The 18,704-nt window shown below is 50.9% G+C and overlaps 2 protein-coding genes and 1 long non-coding RNA gene across 3 annotated transcripts; 2 read left to right on the forward strand and 1 right to left on the reverse strand.

Moving 5' to 3' along the window:
- The first annotated feature begins 393 nt into the window (after positions 1-393).
- Positions 394-2,831, forward strand: TUBB4B (tubulin beta 4B class IVb). Its single transcript, XM_042786427.1, has 4 exons — positions 394-750; positions 839-947; positions 1,025-1,135; positions 1,622-2,831. The coding sequence occupies exons 1-4, from the start codon at positions 694-696 to the stop codon at positions 2,680-2,682; spliced, it is 1,338 nt and encodes a 445-aa protein (XP_042642361.1). The 5' UTR covers positions 394-693; the 3' UTR covers positions 2,683-2,831.
- FAM166A (family with sequence similarity 166 member A) lies at positions 2,733-17,516 on the reverse strand. The gene is made up of 7 exons (XM_032999772.2): positions 17,461-17,516; positions 13,807-14,000; positions 9,858-10,171; positions 8,745-8,859; positions 7,508-7,602; positions 5,251-5,368; positions 2,733-2,910 (listed from the first exon to the last, which is right to left on the reverse strand). The coding sequence occupies exons 1-7, from the start codon at positions 17,514-17,516 to the stop codon at positions 2,822-2,824; spliced, it is 981 nt and encodes a 326-aa protein (XP_032855663.2). The 3' UTR covers positions 2,733-2,821.
- Positions 3,808-7,502, forward strand: LOC116963360. Its single transcript, XR_004408108.2, has 2 exons — positions 3,808-4,096; positions 6,551-7,502. It is a non-coding gene; the product is annotated as an uncharacterized LOC116963360 (long non-coding RNA).
- Positions 17,517-18,704: the final 1,188 nt, after the last annotated feature.

Consider the following 18,704-nt stretch of genomic DNA (forward strand, 5'->3'; position numbering starts at 1 on the left):
GCCCCCACCGCAGCGCTCTGGGGCCGGCGGAGGCGGCGGGAACGGGGGATGGCGGCGGGGCCGGGCGAGGGACGCCCGCCCGGAGGAGCGGGGGCGAGAGGCAGGGGGGCGCTGGGGACCCGCGGGGGAAGCGGCCCCGCCAGGTTTCCCCAGAAACCGCCCTCCCCCTCTCCCGCAGTAAGGAGGAGCCGCCGCCTACGCTGCGCAAAGTGCGCACACGGCTTCGGGAATAGGCGGCTGTGCAGAGCCACCGCCCAGGGCCGGCTGCGGAGTCATTGCGACGGTTACTAGGACACTTTGTTTTCATCCAATCAAATGACGTTAGCTCATCCCTGAGACCGGCAGCCAATCGTGCTCGACATCAATCATTCAATTAAGCCAATCGGGAGTGTTCTGAGCGAGTAAGGCGGGCGCTCGTCGGCCCCGGTTGCCTAACAGTAAAACCAACAGACAGCCGGGCGGAGCAAATAGGAGCCACGGATTTGAATGACAGTGCTCCGGCCAACCAGATTTTCTCATTTGTAGAGCCTCGTTATGAGTAGCCAAAAGCTGCTGTGGATGGCTGCCTGGGAGGGGAAAAGAAGGCTGCGCGCGCATTCCGCTGCTATATAAGGCTTGGCGGGTGCCTCACGCAGCCAGAGTCGGTTGGTGGAAGAGCGGGGTTGGGTGGGAGTGAGCTGATCCGCCGCCATCATGAGGGAGATCGTGCACCTGCAGGCCGGGCAGTGCGGAAACCAGATCGGGGCCAAGGTGTGGGCGGTGGGCAGGGGGCGGCGGGGTGGGGAGAAGGGGGGGCACGCCCGGCCCAGCCGCCCCCTGACGCGATTTTCTCCGGCAGTTCTGGGAGGTGATCAGCGACGAACATGGCATCGACCCAACCGGTACCTATCACGGAGACAGCGACCTGCAGCTGGAGCGTATTAACGTCTACTACAACGAGGCCACAGGTAGGGCCCGGCGCGCCGCCCGCCGCCTTCCCGGGCCGCCCCCGGCGCCGCAGTCACGGCTTCTCCCTGTCTTGCAGGTGGCAAGTACGTGCCCCGCGCCGTCCTGGTGGACCTGGAGCCCGGCACCATGGACTCTGTGCGCTCCGGGCCCTTCGGCCAGATATTCAGGCCAGACAACTTCGTGTTCGGTGAGTGCGCCGGGAGCGGGGGAGGGACGTGCCGTGTAGCCGGCTCGGGGCGGGGTGGGCAGGGCAGGGACGCTGCACTGCGGGCTGCCGCGCCGCACATGCTCGGGGGCGAGCGCGGCCCCGGGAGGGGGCTTAATCCTGCGCTTCGGGACGGGCACGAAACGCATACCGGGGATCTGCGGGTGGTGCGTGATGGCAGCTGCTGGGAGAGCGGGTCTGAGGAGGCACAAGAGGTCGTTGCTCTTCCGATTCTCGTTACCTCCTCCATACTATCAGAACATTAAATGGCTGCTGTGTCACTGATACCGAATGCTTTCCCTGTATCTGCTGAGCCATTTCAGAGGTGCTTGTGTGAAACCACAGCTCTGTGCTCGATAAAATGAAAGCTTGTCTGCTTCTCGGTAGCCTGATGCCCCTAAGCTTTGCTTGCAAGCAATAAGCAGGAAGCAGTGACCGTAATCTAACACGAAAATGGCTCTCTTCCAGGTCAGAGCGGAGCAGGAAACAACTGGGCAAAGGGCCATTATACGGAAGGTGCTGAATTAGTTGATTCCGTGTTAGATGTTGTAAGAAAGGAGGCAGAAAGCTGTGATTGTCTCCAGGGCTTTCAGCTTACTCACTCTCTTGGTGGTGGCACAGGCTCTGGTATGGGTACCCTCCTCATCAGCAAAATTCGTGAAGAGTACCCAGACCGAATTATGAATACTTTCAGTGTTGTGCCCTCCCCTAAAGTATCAGATACTGTAGTAGAGCCCTACAATGCCACACTCTCGGTTCACCAGCTCGTGGAGAACACAGATGAAACATACTGTATTGATAACGAAGCCCTCTATGACATATGCTTCAGAACACTGAAGTTAACTACTCCGACATACGGTGATCTGAACCATTTAGTGTCGGCAACCATGAGCGGTGTTACCACCTGCCTGCGATTCCCAGGCCAGCTTAATGCTGACCTGCGCAAGCTGGCGGTGAACATGGTTCCCTTTCCCCGTTTGCACTTTTTCATGCCTGGTTTTGCCCCACTCACGAGCCGTGGGAGCCAGCAGTATCGTGCGTTAACTGTGCCAGAGCTAACACAGCAGATGTTTGATGCAAAGAACATGATGGCTGCGTGTGACCCACGTCACGGCCGCTATCTGACCGTAGCTGCTGTTTTTAGAGGCCGTATGTCAATGAAAGAGGTTGATGAGCAAATGCTGAACGTTCAGAACAAAAACAGCAGCTATTTTGTTGAATGGATTCCTAATAATGTTAAAACAGCAGTCTGTGACATTCCACCTCGTGGCCTGAAAATGTCGGCCACCTTCATTGGTAACAGCACAGCCATCCAGGAGCTGTTCAAACGCATTTCTGAGCAGTTCACTGCCATGTTCCGCCGAAAGGCTTTCCTGCACTGGTACACTGGTGAGGGCATGGACGAGATGGAGTTCACAGAGGCTGAGAGCAACATGAACGACCTGGTGTCTGAGTATCAGCAGTACCAGGATGCTACAGCTGAGGAGGAGGGGGAGTTTGAGGAGGAGGCTGAGGAAGAGGCAGAGTAAAAGCTATGTGGATGAACACCTGTAAATTTTGTTTAAAGCTGTATGAACTCTTTCATTCAAAATTTCTCTGTCTGTGTTGTGTTCCTCTTCCTGTCTCAAAGTCACTTCAAATGCTGTACAGGCACCATTAAAGCATTTTTCACAGTGCACAGGCTTGTCTCCTTTGTTCCTTTTGGTAAGCTTTTCGGGTGCTGTTTCCAAAAGTAAGCGCGTAGGTGTGGCGGAGGTCTGGAAAAGAAAAATGGACGTGGTTTGAGCCTTGCCGCCTTGCCCATGGCAACCACACTTCTCTCCCTGCTGGCCAACAAGGTGGATGCCTGTTGGCTGTGTCACTGGCTGTGGTGGCAGTCCTTTATAACAAGTACTGGTGGAGGGGGCTGCGCTTCACACAGGGGATGGAATCCAGCTCCAAGCTGTGGCTAAATTTAGGTACCTGTGTGCGGGCTCCTGTTACAGGCTTGGCAGCAGAAGTCGGGCGGCTCTGGACCGTATAGGTTCAACTGTAGGTGTCTGTAAGCTATAGCTCACCCCAGCTGCCTGGGCAACAAAATAGGGCAGGCAAGTTGCCTTCCTGGTCCAGGTGGGTGTTCTGGCCCGTCCTGTGGCCCCTGGGGGTAGCCCTGGCTGCTCCCCGGAGCGCTGGGGGCAGCTGTGACAAGCTGTGCTGCCCCTGCTGCTGAGGGCGAACGCTGCTGAAGAGCTCCTGGGTGTGCAGCTTGGCTGGAGTCACTTCTTTTAAGAATCGGTATGTGTAGGTTTTAAAACTAAATCGGGTGTTACTGCAGCCTCTGCTTCTGAAGAGAGCTGAACACCTGATAGCAAATGACACTGGTTTGTTTCATGAAAACCCTATATTGGCAAAGCAAATTTTTACTGTGGAAACAGTAAGTTCAGTGTTACCTAAAGTGACAAACCTGTCACACAGTAGCTGGACAGGAGATAGCCGACTGCTTTCCTGCTGAAGCAATTCTGTTCAGTGTTCTCAATTGTAACTCATTTTGTGCTAAGTTTCTGTCTTAAAAATAATTTTTCTCCTTCCAGAGTTGAACTGGTTGGAGTAGTTAAAATTGCTCTGACTGGGGGGGCTCCAGGGCAGTGGAAATCTGTCTGTCTACAGAAACCGGCGGCTGTTCCAAACCTACCCAGGAGAATACTGTAGGTGAAAAGATGGCAACAGATTTTTAAAGCAACACTTGAAGCAGTTGATTTTTGTCCTTGATTTTTAGGGTGAGTTTTTTCTTCCTCCTTTTCATTACACTGAAGCTGGTGTGTTCCCTGGCTGGCCAGTCACCGGGGGCAGGGCAGCGGTGTCCCCCCAGCACCCTCCGTTACCCCCTCCGTGCGTCACCCTCCCCTGAAGAGCTCAGGCTGCCCCCCTGCTTGCTGCAGCTTGTGGAGAGGACAAAGCACATGCGTGAGTAGTGCCACCGGAGGCCGGTTTACCCTTAGGTCTGTAACAGCTTTTCCCCAGGGGCTTTAGCTTGCAGGCTGCAGCTTTGCAGCGTGCGACCGCAGCCCTCGGGTGCCGGGGCCTGGCTGCTGCGCTCGGCACCTCCTCCTCGGAGCAGTGTGGTGACAGAGGCCAAAACGAACATACTTCTCTCCACCTTCGATCAGAAGGCCTGTCCAGCCTCGCCTTTCTCCTTCGGGGTGTAAGACACTTCCAGCCCTTCCCTTAGACCGTCCCGCCAGCTCCTGCAGACAGGCCCTGTGTTGAAGTTTGCCTTTTCTGCACGGCTTTCCCAAGCCCCTCATACAAGTCTTGCTAGAGCCCCGTTCAGCACCTCAACATCCTCTCTGGGCAAAACCTTGATAGCAGCTATGATCCAACCCTGCCAGGATAGTTGTTTTCCCTCTGTGCTTTAATTTCTACCACCTCTTGTGTCTTTAACCATTTTGCTCCTCTGCATTGCATTAAGTATAAGCAGTAAGTTTGGTTCTTTCTAGCTTATCTCCAGGATTTCCTATCCCACATTACTGAGCTGTGGGCTCTTGACTTCGCTGTGGCAAAAGATAGCAATATTAGTTGCTGATTTGTTGAAATTTTAGCCTGATACCATAATGCTTTCAGGTGCATGGGCTAATCTTCTGCTTAACATACACAAAATTACTTCAGACCTCTTGTTTTAGTCAGTACCAATAGCTGACTAGGATTGGGCAGACAGTCCGGGGTAGCCACTACCTGTCCTGATGGCTAATACCATTTCACTGCTTTTTTTGTGCTTTCTCAACTCCTTTGTATCATCTACCTTTTGCTTTTTATTAGACTTTAAGCTTTTTAGAACAGAATCACTGTCCCCATGAAGAAATCTAACACACCTGTGTAACAAAGGGGCTGTTACTGAGCCTCCTCTGCTGTAGCAGGGGGCTGGAAACCAGAGGAGCCTTCTGCACAAGTCCGGGCTGGCCGCAAGGCGATGGGCTCTCCTACACCTTGGCACAGACCGAAAAAAAATCTACTACCCATGTGGAACATTTCAGTAATTGTTCACTTCTACAACACTACAGCTAATAACAGCACTACTTAATGACAGTAATTAGTGACTTTCATTCGGCTGATAAACTTACCTGGTACGAAGCCTGTGTAGTAAGGTATCAGTCCTGCACTGGTGTAAATTCTGTTGTTAGGCCAGTATGTTTGGGGAAATCTCTTGCCAAAGCTGCAAGCTGGGTTTCTCTCCATAAACTGTAAAACAAACAGACAAAAATAAAACACCACCACAGCACAGTTCATTTTAAACCATACTATTGTTACCCGTGTGCTTTGACTCCTATCAGAGAAAATATTTTAAGCCAATGTACAGCAATTCTCTTTCCAGTTCTGTTTTCTTCTAACTAGGAGCTACGTTGCATCTTCCCCTTTTTCCAGCGTGTAGTTTTTCTCCTGACAGATGTTGGCAGCAGCCCTTGACAGCTCTGCCTCTGCTACCTCGTACCCAGGTGCATGGAGCAGCTCCTGGCCTAAGCGTAGTCGTCAGGATCTCTACAGACTGGACTGTGTTCATCACCTCTGGGCATCATCTGCAAGTCCCAAATGCCTTGTGCTCCTACATTGGATACACCGTGAGCCAGCACTACCTGCTGGAGTTGGATACGTGCCGTGTCTGCTCCTGTGCTATGACTCTGCACATCTGTGTTTTGGTTTGACCCCTTCAACTGGTTTTGTTTTTCCATGAGTCCCATGGATGGTGATTAGCCCATAGTGCCCAGGCTTGGGGGAACGGGGAAACTTAGGGGGGTGTTAACTGAAGGGAGAGTGTAAATCATCTCCTGGATGTGTCCCTGCCCCCGCGGCCAGACCCAGGCAAGGGGCTGTGCTGGAGGATGGATATTGCAGCTCTCCACGTCTCTGCAGCAGCAAAACCCCCAAAGGTGTCACTAAAGCTGCGCTGCCCTCCTCTCTGGAGAAGGGATGGGATTCACAGAGCCGAGCAAACCGCGGGGCCACTGAACCCTTTTGTGAGTGGTGAGGGAGCGACTGCTGCAATTGCTCAAGTGCAGCACTGAAGCGAGAGGATTGCATTATTTGCCTGATGCAGACAGTAAGCAATGATCCATGGCACATCCCAGGATGTAACCTAGGGCAACAGAGATTTAGGGCAGAAGATTAGTGGCTTGAAGTCAGAAGGCATCTTAGACAGAAATGTGGTGTGATTTTTTTTTTTTTTTTTTCCCAGCGTGCTTATATTCCTTCAGTGCCTGATATGCTGCAGCTAACCTCTGCTGAATCCTGCGGCGCAGAAACACCTCCCTCGCCAATATACTGCACGGCAGGCGTTTCTTAAGAAATCAGGGGCAGAAAGGCTTTGCAAACAGCACATTTAGTTTTGATAATGCCTGTTTTTTTGTTCTGTTTGCTTCATTTCAGTTCCTATTAACAGCAGAAGAAAAGGATAAGGAAGCCAGCACAGGGAAATACATTTCAGCCGAAGCATGAGGCTGCCGTGAGCACTGTCAGCCCTGCTGCCCTCCCCGCTGAGCCACACCTTCCCGGCTGAGTTTCTCTGAGCTGGGGATCCTCAGTCTTGGACTTTTTTCTACATCAGACCCATAGACTCTGGGACAAAGGCACTGCAGTGAATCCTGGTGACCAGAAAGGGCTAGAAATGTGGTAGCCTGCTTTTAATGAACTGATCAGCTCTCACCGGTGCTGGACCAGCAAGACGGCTGCATCCCAGGGATCTCACTCCATCCTGGTAGCGGAAAAAAATGTGTAGTTTTGAATGCAAATGATAACTGCTGTGGGAGGGATCTCATTTTGCCGTGTGGGAGGATTACATGGCATTATATGGGAGATCTTACATCAAGGGGACAAAACAGTTTTTCAGCAGGGATATTTCTGCATCTTTTCCAAAAGGAGGAGAAAGAAGATCTAGATCCCTTTAAGACAAATTATGTTAGTAAAGGAGAAATCCTTACAACCAATTAAAAAGGAGAAATATCCATCCAAGAAGCCCAGGAAGCTGTCCAGCACTGCCATCCAGGTAGAGAAGATAGATATGTTGCATAAGGGAGGCGCAGATAGTCGCATCTGTGCTTCTGTACCCAGAGCAACATTTTTAATAGCCACCTTTGACCTAACCCTCAACAGATTTGCTTAATCCTTTTATGAACTAATTTATTCTCCCTTAATGTCCCAAGGAAACAAGTTACAGAATTTAATTGCTCGTGATTTTTTCAACATATTACCTAATAGCATTTTATTTTGCTTGTACTTATAACCCCAGTTCTAATCCTACTACTGTAAATGAAACCACTTTTGGTGTTGCAGATGATTCAACACCAACATTATATTGCTGAAATATGATTTGTGCATATAATCTACCTGCTGTCTGTCAAATTCGTTCATGGCTTTCTTCACAGCCTGGACGTAGTTCACGCCATTAATCCAGGTGAGGCGGGGAATGAACCCAGCATACCCTGTGGATGAAGACAAGAGAGAACATTTTCTGCTTGAGATCAACCAGTCTGGAAGTGGAAGAAGCTGGGATAAATATAAAACCTTAGTAGAGTATTGGAAGGAAAAATTCATCCATGTAAATTGTAAAATTAACTCTTACATGTGAAGTATCTTTTCTGAAAGAGTCTTTTTCATGAGTCACAAGGAAAACTCAATGGGCTGAACTGATCTTTGTTGGTCTCCATGAGATGGAAGAAACATTTCAATTTCTTATAGCCTTTTCTTAACAGCTCTACCATGTTCTCTCCCAGTTCAATACACATTCACGAGCTAACAACTGGGTATCCAACCTTTCTTCCTCTTTTGCCCTGCCCATCCAACCAGTTTTCACCAATTATAATACAAAAACTATATAAAGACTAAAACTACGTAAAACGGAGAGGTACAACCCTAAAGCAGCCAGAACTCCTTCTTCCCAAAGGGGTGCTTTGCAGAGAATGAAATTTGTCTTCTGCAACCTAAAACACTGATGCTCTTTCACTGAGTCTGAAATATTTTGACATGCAACTCCTGTATCCTCGGTGGTCTGCCACAGAGCGAAGCATCCTTCCTGCTGGTGTTGTACCCTTTAGGGGGGAGTCCAGGACATTGCCCCTCGTAGTTCTCCTACTTGCAGAGAAACACTCTTCTGCAAGTGGAGAAGTTACAGAATATAACTCCTTGCAAGAGTTATATGTTTCTGATGTTTCAGTACACCACTGTTTAGTGATGTGATGATTCAGAAAAGCATCTTATTTCTACAAGAGAAGCAACTACCTCAACGGTAACAGACTCATCAAGCTGCTGGAGTTGATCCAGAGCCCATGACCCAGCTCTCCTTGCTTTTGGAGCATTTTCTAGCCTGGAACCCAGCTGTGGGGAGCTGAGGTGGCTCCTGCATCCCTTCCACCTGCCCATGGGCACGTGTCCCTCAGCATGAGATCCACGGGGGTGTCAGCATCCCAAAGAAACATCCGTGCGTGGAGAGGAGCAGGGGCATTTTCCATCCCAAAGTGTGGAAACGAGCTGGAGCAACTGGCCAATGTCTCTGAGATTTCCCCAGGGCGAACAGGGTGACATAAGTTCTTCTGAGGTGGACTCATGCTGCGCATGACCTCTTTACCTGGAATGACCTTCTGTTGGATCACATTTGGTATATCCAGTTTTGGGAACCGATAATCTTGCTCCACATGTGTGGTTTCAGCCACTCCTGGCAGAGTCACACCAATTTCTACAGGCTCAAAATAAAAGCAGAAATAACACAAACACTGGTAAAACCCACTTCCTCCTTCGGCTCCATTGCTTAAATTGCTCCCGGAACCTGGGAATGGCAACTGCCATTTCCATTTCTTCCTGGCTTTACACTAAGAGCTACTCCAAGAATTTTTGGTAAAGTCAAATTACTAGATGAGCTCTCTGTACACAGAGGTTTTGCAAAACCGCCAGGGAGACCAAGGGGCCCTTTGGGCGCTGAGCTCCTTTGCAAATCTGTTTCTTAGAGCAAGGAGCAGGAATGCCCCTTCTTGGGATTTATATCCAAGCGAGCTTTTGACTCGATACGTTAACTCTCTAATCTCTGCCTTCAGGGGTTTTGCAGAGCCCTGGCTGGCTGTGATGTGACAAACACTGTCTCTGGTGCCGGAAGAAATAAGGGGGTCAGACACGCTGGTCTCGAGTGCCACCAGCAAGTGCCGTGCAAAGCAGCACCCAGCTCCATAGGCAAATCCCAATGCTTGCGCTCCGATGAGCATTAATGATGGTGGGAAATTCAGGTGAGCAGTGGGAGCAGTTAAGGGGTCAGAAACCCGACACGTAACCAAAGGTGCCAGGAGCGCGCTCTCTGCAGGAGGAGGAGGAGGGCAGCAGCAGGGCTCCCCCTTCACCCAAAGGAAACACAAGCCTGGCTGCATAGCACAGCATAACACAAAATCTAGTAACTGGGATTTGAAGCTAAAACTCAACCAAAAGAGAAGTTAAGCCTCTTTGATTAGGAATAGTAATTAATGTTTACAACAATTTCCTGAAGATGCGGTGGATTTGTTACTGCTAGGAATGTTGGTGTATTTGAGATTTCTCTATGGGACACGCTAAACGTCACCCTTGCCATCCACGCCCATATGAAATTCCCTCTTCACACACCAAGGAGATCCCTTCTATGTCCACCAGTCCCCAAACCCCCATCCCCCTGCTGCAGCATCCCTTATACCTTGTGCCTTTTCCACCCAACACCACTTACCAGTTTGCTTCCCACCAAGTCACCGCTGAGCTGGCCGGGTCCGCACCTTTTTCCCTGCCCGCAGGCCGGGGCTATCGTGGGCAATTGCCACTCTTGCCCCTCAGATGCGGGATGACATGAAATCCTCCGTTGGTACCCCTGAGGCAGATGTGTCCTCGGGGCGTACTCACCGGGGTGGTGCTGGGGCTTGGGGTCCATGGGCATCATCATCAGCTCTTCCTCCGGCAGCCCTGGCCCCAGCAGCGGAGGTTTTGGCCCAAGGACCGGTTCAGAAAAGCTTGTTGCAGCCCCAGGTTTCTCACAGGGAAAGCACCCTGCGGGACAGACACCGAGTTAAGGGAAAGGAGTGGCTGAACAAGGACGAGGGATTCCCATCGCACTGGACCTCGGCCCTCCCACGCCCCTCTGTAGGACTGTGACCACATCCTGCGAGTGCCACCAGCCCCATCCAATAGCTCGGCCTGCACAGAAAAAGTGCACAAATAGAAGTTCGGCGACTTAAAATTTATTCTGACACCTAAACTGTCAAATATCATCAGTCAAGCTATAAAGAAGGGGAAAAAACCCCCAAACCGTATCCTTTTCTCCACAGGGCTGCGTCACCACACCCTAAACACAGACCACCCTGAGGAATTCTTGCACTGGCATCATTGCTGCTCATCAAGGAAAGAGTTTGCTGTAACGCTGGCTGGAAAAAAATGATCTTACATCCAGTATATGCTGAATATCTGCACTGTCAACTAGGGACAGAGCCCTGCAGCTCAAGGGTTCACAGGGACAGCTGAGTTTAGCAACTTACGTCTGACTTTCCCTTAAAAATATCCCATGACGTGGCTCCCCAGGCTGCCCCGGCCCCGTACGACACCTCCAGCCCAGGCGCTTCCTCGTGCTCTGTGCCAGAAGTGAAGCCGATTTCTCCCTCCTTGGTGGTTACAGAGGATGATCACCCTTATGCCCTGCAACCACCTTTTCTTTATTGGAAAACTGTTACTATGTCACTCTTGTCTTTTTTAAACAAACCAAATTCCTCCCATTTTTGTTCTCATTGGTCATTTTTTCTCAGTCCTCTGGCCCTTACTGCCTTCCCCTGACCTCCTCATGTTTGGCGGACATCTGCATCACAGTGCAAAGCCCCACAGATGAGATCCCATCTTCCAGCTAAGGCTTCATCTACAGAGTCCTGGGAAATAACTACCTGTCCCAGCTTAAACAGCACAGAGCAAAATTTACCCCTTTCTGCAAGAGTACAAGACTTTTGATGGGAATTTAGGTTCGTAATCTTCTTATAAGTGTATTATAAAGTATATAAACAGGATATAACTCTAAAAGGTATGTACAGTCTCTGTAATTCTATTATCAAATGTTGATAGCTAGAGACAAAGACAAATCCTTGATGAAAGTGATTTTTCAATCCAGCGTGCAAATTTTAAAGCAGGTTTGCCTTAATATTTCCTTCATTATTAATGAAAACATTGCATCTACTCTTTTCTTTTTAACCCACAAACCAAAGGAAAAAGAAAAATGAAGTTGTTTTGTACTTGAGAAATCCATATGAGCTTTTTTTTATGACCCTGAGTTTTGCAAGCTTATTGATTCAGGAAGGTTGCACAGTAAGGTACTAAATCAAAAGCCAGGAAAGCATCGTGCATTTGATTTGAGTAAATACCCACGCAGTTTCAGCCCAGGTTCCCAGGGAGCAGGCACCTGCACACTTGGCCTGTGCCATAACCCCCCTCACTGCCAACACGGCCACCTCTGGAGATCCAGCATAGCCCTGGGTGCTATCCCCAACCAGCTGAGCTGGACCTCACTTCTAGGAAAAAAACCATTATGGGATTCAACTGATAGAAACCAGCAACATACTTGATGCCCACCAACAAGGCTTTATTCAAAATAGACCTTAAGAAAAGTCTTCAGACTGAGTTTGCTAAAGGCAGCCACACACTCCACCAGTGACATGTCCCTTTTTTAATCTCCATCATGTAAAATACCCAGAAGGATGCCAGGCAGTACTAATGAAGTTTACAATGTGGGGTTTTAGGGATTGCTCACCGACAGCTCGACAGCAGGAGCTGTTGATGAAGAGTTACCCACACAGCAAGGTGCTCCCTGTGGCCACGTTGTTCAGCATTTCACCGACAAGCAGCAAACATGATCTCCCAACTGCGAACGTTGGTGGATGACGTAAAGTTGGTGAGAAGAATAATGAAGACAGGATAATGAGAGCGCAACTAGGTCAACTGGTTGGTTGGGTCCATCCAAACTATATTTTAGTCTAAGGAAATGCAAATTTAAATGTCCAGAAATGAAGCCTGTAAACACCACCTGTGTGGTGGAGACCTGGATCCTGGAGAACAAGGCTAGGATGAGCAGACAGGCCAAAAGTTTGCAGGAAGCTACACAGGGTGAGTTCATGGTGTGAAATGGGAAAACGTCGCTTTGGTGTGGCCATGGCCAGGGAAATGAAGACCCACGTCCTGCCTGGGCACGTTACCCCTGCGTCCAGCCGGGAGAGGACTCGCTCCCACCGAACGGGGCATCTGCAACAGCTACAGCCGAGACACGGCCCCTGCGTCCCCCGAGGAGACGTCCCTGAGAGGGGCTGGTGCAGGGTCACGGTGCGGCTGCTGCTGGGGCCTGATGTGGGTCTGCTCAGCAGGGACCAGGCACTTTCCCAGAAGGGCTGGGACTCAGTAAAAGATTCCTGCAAATTCCCCACGTTGGGAATCTACGTGAGCACGCCTCAGTGTCTGATGGAGGAGATGGACCCAGTTAGCAGATGTGGGGAAGGTGGGAAGGGCAGGGCGCGCGAGCCCTTCTGCTGAGCTGAGGCAGGAGCAGCAAGATGCAAAGTGAACCACAAGCTGTGAGTAAGAGCTCTGAGCACAATGAGCTCTGCAGCAAGCGGGTCAGCCCAGGAAGGGTTGGAAGTGGCAGAGCCAACCTTCCCCAGAGATCTCCAAGGACTTTAGCCCTTGGAACCATGTTGGTTTTGACTGGGATAGGATTAATTTACTTCATAATATCTAGTATGGGGCTATTAGATTTGTGCTAAAAATAGTGTTGATAACACACTGATGTCTTCATCACTGCTGAGCATGCTCGCACAGTCCAGACCTTTTCTGCTCCTCATCCCACCCCACCAGCGATCAGGCTCAGGGTGCACAAGGAGCTGGGAGGGGACACAGCTGGGACAGCTGACCCCAACTGACCCCAGGGACATCCAAGACCATATGACATTGTGCTCAGCAATAAAACTAGAGGGGGAGAATTTGGCGGGGAGGGACACGACACAGGGACACACGGATGGGACACAGACCAGTGCTCAGTGACTGGCTGGGCATCCGTTGGTTGGTGGTGAGCTATTATTTTCATTTGCAATACTTGCCTGTCTTGGGTTTTATTTGTCCTTTTTTTTTTTTTTTATTTTCCTTTTTATTACAATTTATAATTATTTGATTTTATTTCCGTTACTAAACTGTTTTTATCTCAACCCATGAGTTTTCTCACTTTTACCCTTCCAATTCTCTCCCCTCATCCCACTGCAGGGCAGTGAACAAGCAGCTGTGTGGCGCTTAGTTGCTGGCTGGAGCTAAACCATGACAGGAATATGGAAGAACTGGGAAATGAGTTCATAATATGTCATGAAATCATTTATCTTCATCTACCCAAAGATAACCTGGGAACTAAAATTCTCTCTACTCTACCGGATGCCAATGTGAGGAGCCCCGTGCTCACCAGCTGAGGCCGAGGGCTCCAGCTCCACTCCGGTGCTGTTCTCCGGGTGCCTGTGCTCCTACACCAGAGCTATGATTGCTCCGTGGAAAATCTCCCATTTCATCCCAGGAGCCTGTTGAGGACAGGCACAGCCCCCGCTGCTCATGATTAACCCTGTGCTCGTTAGCAGAGCCTGTTCTGGCGAAGGGAAGGAGACCCAGGGTCTGCTCACCTGGACGCCCAGGGAGGTAACCCTGGACACCATCCTTCCTCCTGCCGAAGTCTTCAACGCACTTCTGCCTCTGCAGCGGCGCCAGCAAGGGGCGAGGGCTCTTTGCAACACCAGGGTCCGTCAGCAGATGGTAAGTGGTCTTGCCAAAAGTGTCTCCAACCTGATACTTGAACTGAGGGATGAAGCCCTCATAGCTGAGGAGGAAACCAAAAAAGAGCAGTCACCAAGATGGCATTGGGAGGTGTCCACTGGTAGAATAACCTGCTCTAGAGCTTTTGGATGCTGGAAAAGCCACGGCCAGGGGCACACATGGCTCGGAGCACACGAGCCCAGGCAAGCGCCTGCGAGCGTGGGTGAGGTGATGCCGGTGGAGCAGCAGCGCGCGGGGAGCGCGGAGCTGATGTGTGTGGCCACGCATGAAGCCAGGCGGGTGTCTGTCTCTGTGTGTTTGCACATGCAAGCATGAAAAAACTGGCTCATAGATTTACAGGTGTGCATGGGCACAGGCGCGTGCTTCAGTTCGTGGAGGAATACGGGACAAGGTCAGGTGTGGGGCTGGAGCAGCACCCTCAGAGGGAGAAACTTACAGCAGGAGCACAGTGTGCACTTTGACAGCATTGACAGTGACAGCCCTCCAGTTAAAAATATTATTTCCAGTTAAAAATGCTTGATTAAAATTTTGCAATCCTTCTCTGTTCTAAAACAGTGCGTTACTGAGAATTTCCCAGTGTCCCTGGTTCAATATCAAAACTGAAAAATCAGAAAAATTGTTTGCTTGTACCTGCTAAACCTCTCCACACCCTTTTAAAAACCCATCCAGGCACTGCATCTCCTGGGAGAGGCATGGGCAGGCAGGTGGCTGCTCAGCCCCAGTAACAAACATCACTCAATAATTTTGGGACCTTTCTGTGGAGCAAGATGCTGCTTCTCTGCTCCCTGTGTCCTGGGACGGGCAGTTTGACTTCTTGGTGGCTCGGGGAAGGGCAGGAGCTGGAACTCTGGCTCTGCTCTCAAGTCCACCGGAATGGATCAGGAACTTTAGCTATTCTCAGTATCAAATTTCCTAATGGTGATGTTATTCCACCACAGAAGAAAGGTAGAGCTGCCAGTTGCAATGTACAGACAAAAATATTCAATCAATGAGCCCACTGCGTACCTGGGGATAAAGCCGGATGATGCATGAGGATCATAAGATGATGAGTAAGTATTTTCCCTTCCAAATACTTTAAACAACAGTGAGCAGAGCCACGCATTTACATTTGGCAAGTTTTCCCACTTTGCATGCAGGATCTCTCACCAGCAGCTGCTAGAGGAGCTTGGTGGCTCGTCACCATTGATTTTCAATAAGTCTTGCAACACTGGGAAGCTACGCTGGGATGATGAAGCTGAGCAAGAGCACAAATGACATAACCTGAATAATTACAGGATGGCTGGAGGGATTTTGATCATGTACAAAATAATGGTAGGGCTGAGAAAGGATTCAATTCATGAGCAATTAAAAGCAAGGTAATCTGAGGAGCTCAGGCAAGTCAGTCTGGGTTTATGGAGAAGGGATCTGCTGCACAGTGAATTATGAGTGCTGCTGATAAAAGCTGTAGTGCTTGGGGAAGAGACTGGTCTCAGCAGGGCTGGTTTTGTCCTTCTCCTGTTTCATATTTTGATTAAGAAAGCAGAGGGATTCCCCTGTCTCTGTAGTTCATGCTGAGCCAGTGCAGTTGCTGATCTCAACTGCTGCTGGTGAGCAGTGAGTAACCTGCTTTCCCAAGGCTGAGCCCCATTTCACTTTTCTCTTACTCACCCATATCTCTTCGATCGCCACTCCCCAGACTTGCTCTGCTCCGCACCCTTCCCAGCTCTGCCAAGCCAGGATGGGGCGGGCAGGGCTGTGCCCAGGACTCATGAATTTACCCCTTCCCAGACCGTCCCAGACGTTGGGTTTGGCTTCCCAACACGCTCGAGCACTGCAGTGGCGTTTTCAAAGCCCTGTCCCTGGCCATAACCCAGCCCAAGTGACAGCAATCCGTTTCGATGCCTTCGTTGTGTTTGCAGGTTCACCAGCACAGCTGGGCACAGCCCACGGGACACCGGGTGAGACACTGTGACACGGCACCTTCCTCCTCCTCCTCCTCCTGCCAGCACCCCAGCGCTGGGTGCACTGTCTGCCAGCAGCAGGGCCTGGGCTCCGGCGATGCCCTTCAGGCAGCTCCTCCTCGCACTCAGGCACCCAAACCAGATGCAAACCAGCCCCCTCACCACCCACGGGGGCTTCCTCAGAGGCTCCAGGTGACGCTATGAGCCTGCACAGCATTGCAAAACACAGTAGCAGGATTTGGTTCCTCCTGCCTTCGATGACTGAAGCACCAGCCCGGAGAGGAGCAGCCCCAGCTGCTGTGTCAGTATTAGGGCTCGAAGCTGCTTTGAGGGGGGCTGTCGGCAGGCAGGCACGAGCAAGGGAAGGTTTTGAGGCTTTTGGAGGTGCGAGTCCGGCCGCAGCTCCCTCCTTGCTGCCACTTATCTTTCCCAAGCTGCTGTCAGCACACAGCCTTGACAGGGTGACAGCATGCACAGAGTAACACAGCACATCGTTCAGACAACCCCAGCAATGCACCAACGTGTTAAAACCCCCCAAACCCCAGAGCTTATGTAAGTTTGGAAGATCCGGAGATCAGTAATGGAAAAATCCCGCACGCTGCTCTGGTGGGAAGGACTGGCGTGATCGTCACCGCAGCAGCATCACTAAGGGAGGAAGCGTGTTCCACCCTTTTTCTGCCCTTGGGACCCGCCTGCCTCCTGCCCCTACCTGCACTGCACCTGCAGCCCTGCGGGGCACGGCTGGTTTTCTCTGCGCCAAGGCTTGCAGCCCCTCTGAGCTGGGAGGTTGTCCTCACGCCCTTTGGGGCTGCCCTCAGGCTGGACTAATCCCAGTGATTTTGTTCCAACAGAAGCTTGTTTTCCCGCGGTGGCTGTCCAGCCCTTCCCAGCCCATTTACACGGGTCCCCAGGGTACCCCTCGCACAGCTTCCCTTCTTCACCCCGAAGCCTACCCTCTTACTTCTGCCATTTGTGTCTTAACCTTTCAACCAATAACTCATTACCCCTTATTCATAACACCTTAATCTCTTCTTCCTAAGCCTCTGGAGGGGGAATGTTGCAAAAACCTTTGGAAAAAGTCTAACTACTTGTCAACTAGATCACCAGCATCCACTAACTTCTTCAAAGAGCTGAGATCTGGCGGCAGGACTGTGCTCCAGCCAATTTGACAAGAGCGTGTGATGTCTATGCAAATATTTATTCAAAGGAGATCTTCAAACATTCTTGATGAAAAAGTTATTATAGCTTGGAAGCCAAACCCTGCACAGCAGCCCTGATAACTTTTGGCATCTTAAAACAAATTTAAAAAAAGGGGGAAAAAAAAAAAAGAACAATTTTGTTTTTACCCTCAATGAGCTATAGCATTGTCTTTAATTATGCCCTGCTGTAAGGTGGTGTTTCTTATACTGGAGCCCTGTCTCTTTCAGAGCGCTGTTACATGGAATATTTAAGTGTCTTTAAAAAAACCCCCAAAATATCATGCATCATAACTACTATGTGATCCCAACCGGAGCTATTTGCGTTGGAAATGAACAGACATTTTGGATAAACTTCAGAACTTACCCAGGGATATAGTAGGGATTGCGAGGGAAGAGGCTATTTTCCTTTGGGGCTGCCATGGCAATGTGGCAGCTCTCGGGGCCGGGCGTGGGAGGAAGGAGATGCAGCGCGATGCAGTCGCCCGGGAAACCTCTGTGATGCTGCTGGGAGCGATGTCAGTACCCAGCAGCACTTCCAGCTGCAGCACACAGCCTGTCAGGTTTTTCTGGACGCATTTTTTTTTTTTTTCCCCCCCCCACCTGGAAATTTTGGATGAGCATGGGAGATTTTATAGTGTTTGTCAGGTTTCTTGAACGTTCATAGCCCTTGGGACAGTAGTGCCAGATGTTCCCCAAAAGCAGCCCCCAGCATAAATACGTGCTCGTGCTGCAGTTCATCTCCAACACGCCCACCTCGGGAGAGCCTGGCTGGGCGTGCCCCGGCCACCAGTGCAGCCCACGCATGGCCAGCCCAGCGCTGTGTGCACACATGGCCGCACACCCCCCCACCCCCCTTTTTCCTCGAGGAAACCCCAAGGCAGAAGTCAGGGGACTCACCGCGCTGTGGTGGGAGGCCCGGCGCTCCTCGTCACCCTCCCGGGCTGCCCGGCTGAGGATGCAAGCCTCCCCTGCCTCGCTCCACGCAGGATAAAGGCCGTTCCCGTTCCCAACACCGTGTGGTCACGTTGTCGTGTGCCGTGGGTGTCACCCCCCCCTTCAGCTGAAGGCAGGCCCAGGACTCGGGTCTCCTGTTTACTGAACAGCCCCCGGGGGTCTTCAGGTCAAAGACCACCCCGCCTGTTGGCACCAGCCTTGCCTCCATCAGACACCAGCAGCAAGCCTGCTTCCCTGCCAAAGTCCCTCTGCAGCCTGCAAGGGCTCGGCCACACGGACACGTCAGGGACACCAACCAGAAATCACAGATTATTCAAGGGTTCTTCTCATCCGTTTAGGTGTTTATACTCCACACAAAATTGTACCCTAGGAGATGAAAATGCTTCTTTGACTCTTGCCCTTAGTGCTTAAACACTTTGGGAGATCTGGAACTTTATATAAATATACTTGAGCTTGCCCAAATACCTGAGCTCTAATCAGGGGTCCACCCCTCCAGCAGCCCAGGTCTGCAGGGCAGGTGGGTCTGCGAGGTGTCTAATGGCCCTTCTCAGAGACGTGCAGTGAAAGACCAAGAGGTAACAGGCACAAGATGCAACAAGGGGAAGGCCCGCTGGCCACAAAGTTCTCCCCCACAGGAGAGGCACAGCCCTGGCA

The sequence above is a fragment of the Tyto alba genome, unplaced genomic scaffold (assembly GCF_018691265.1).
Source record: "Tyto alba isolate M040663 unplaced genomic scaffold, T.alba_DEE_v4.0 Super-Scaffold_11, whole genome shotgun sequence".
Taxonomy (NCBI): Eukaryota; Metazoa; Chordata; class Aves; order Strigiformes; family Tytonidae; genus Tyto; species Tyto alba.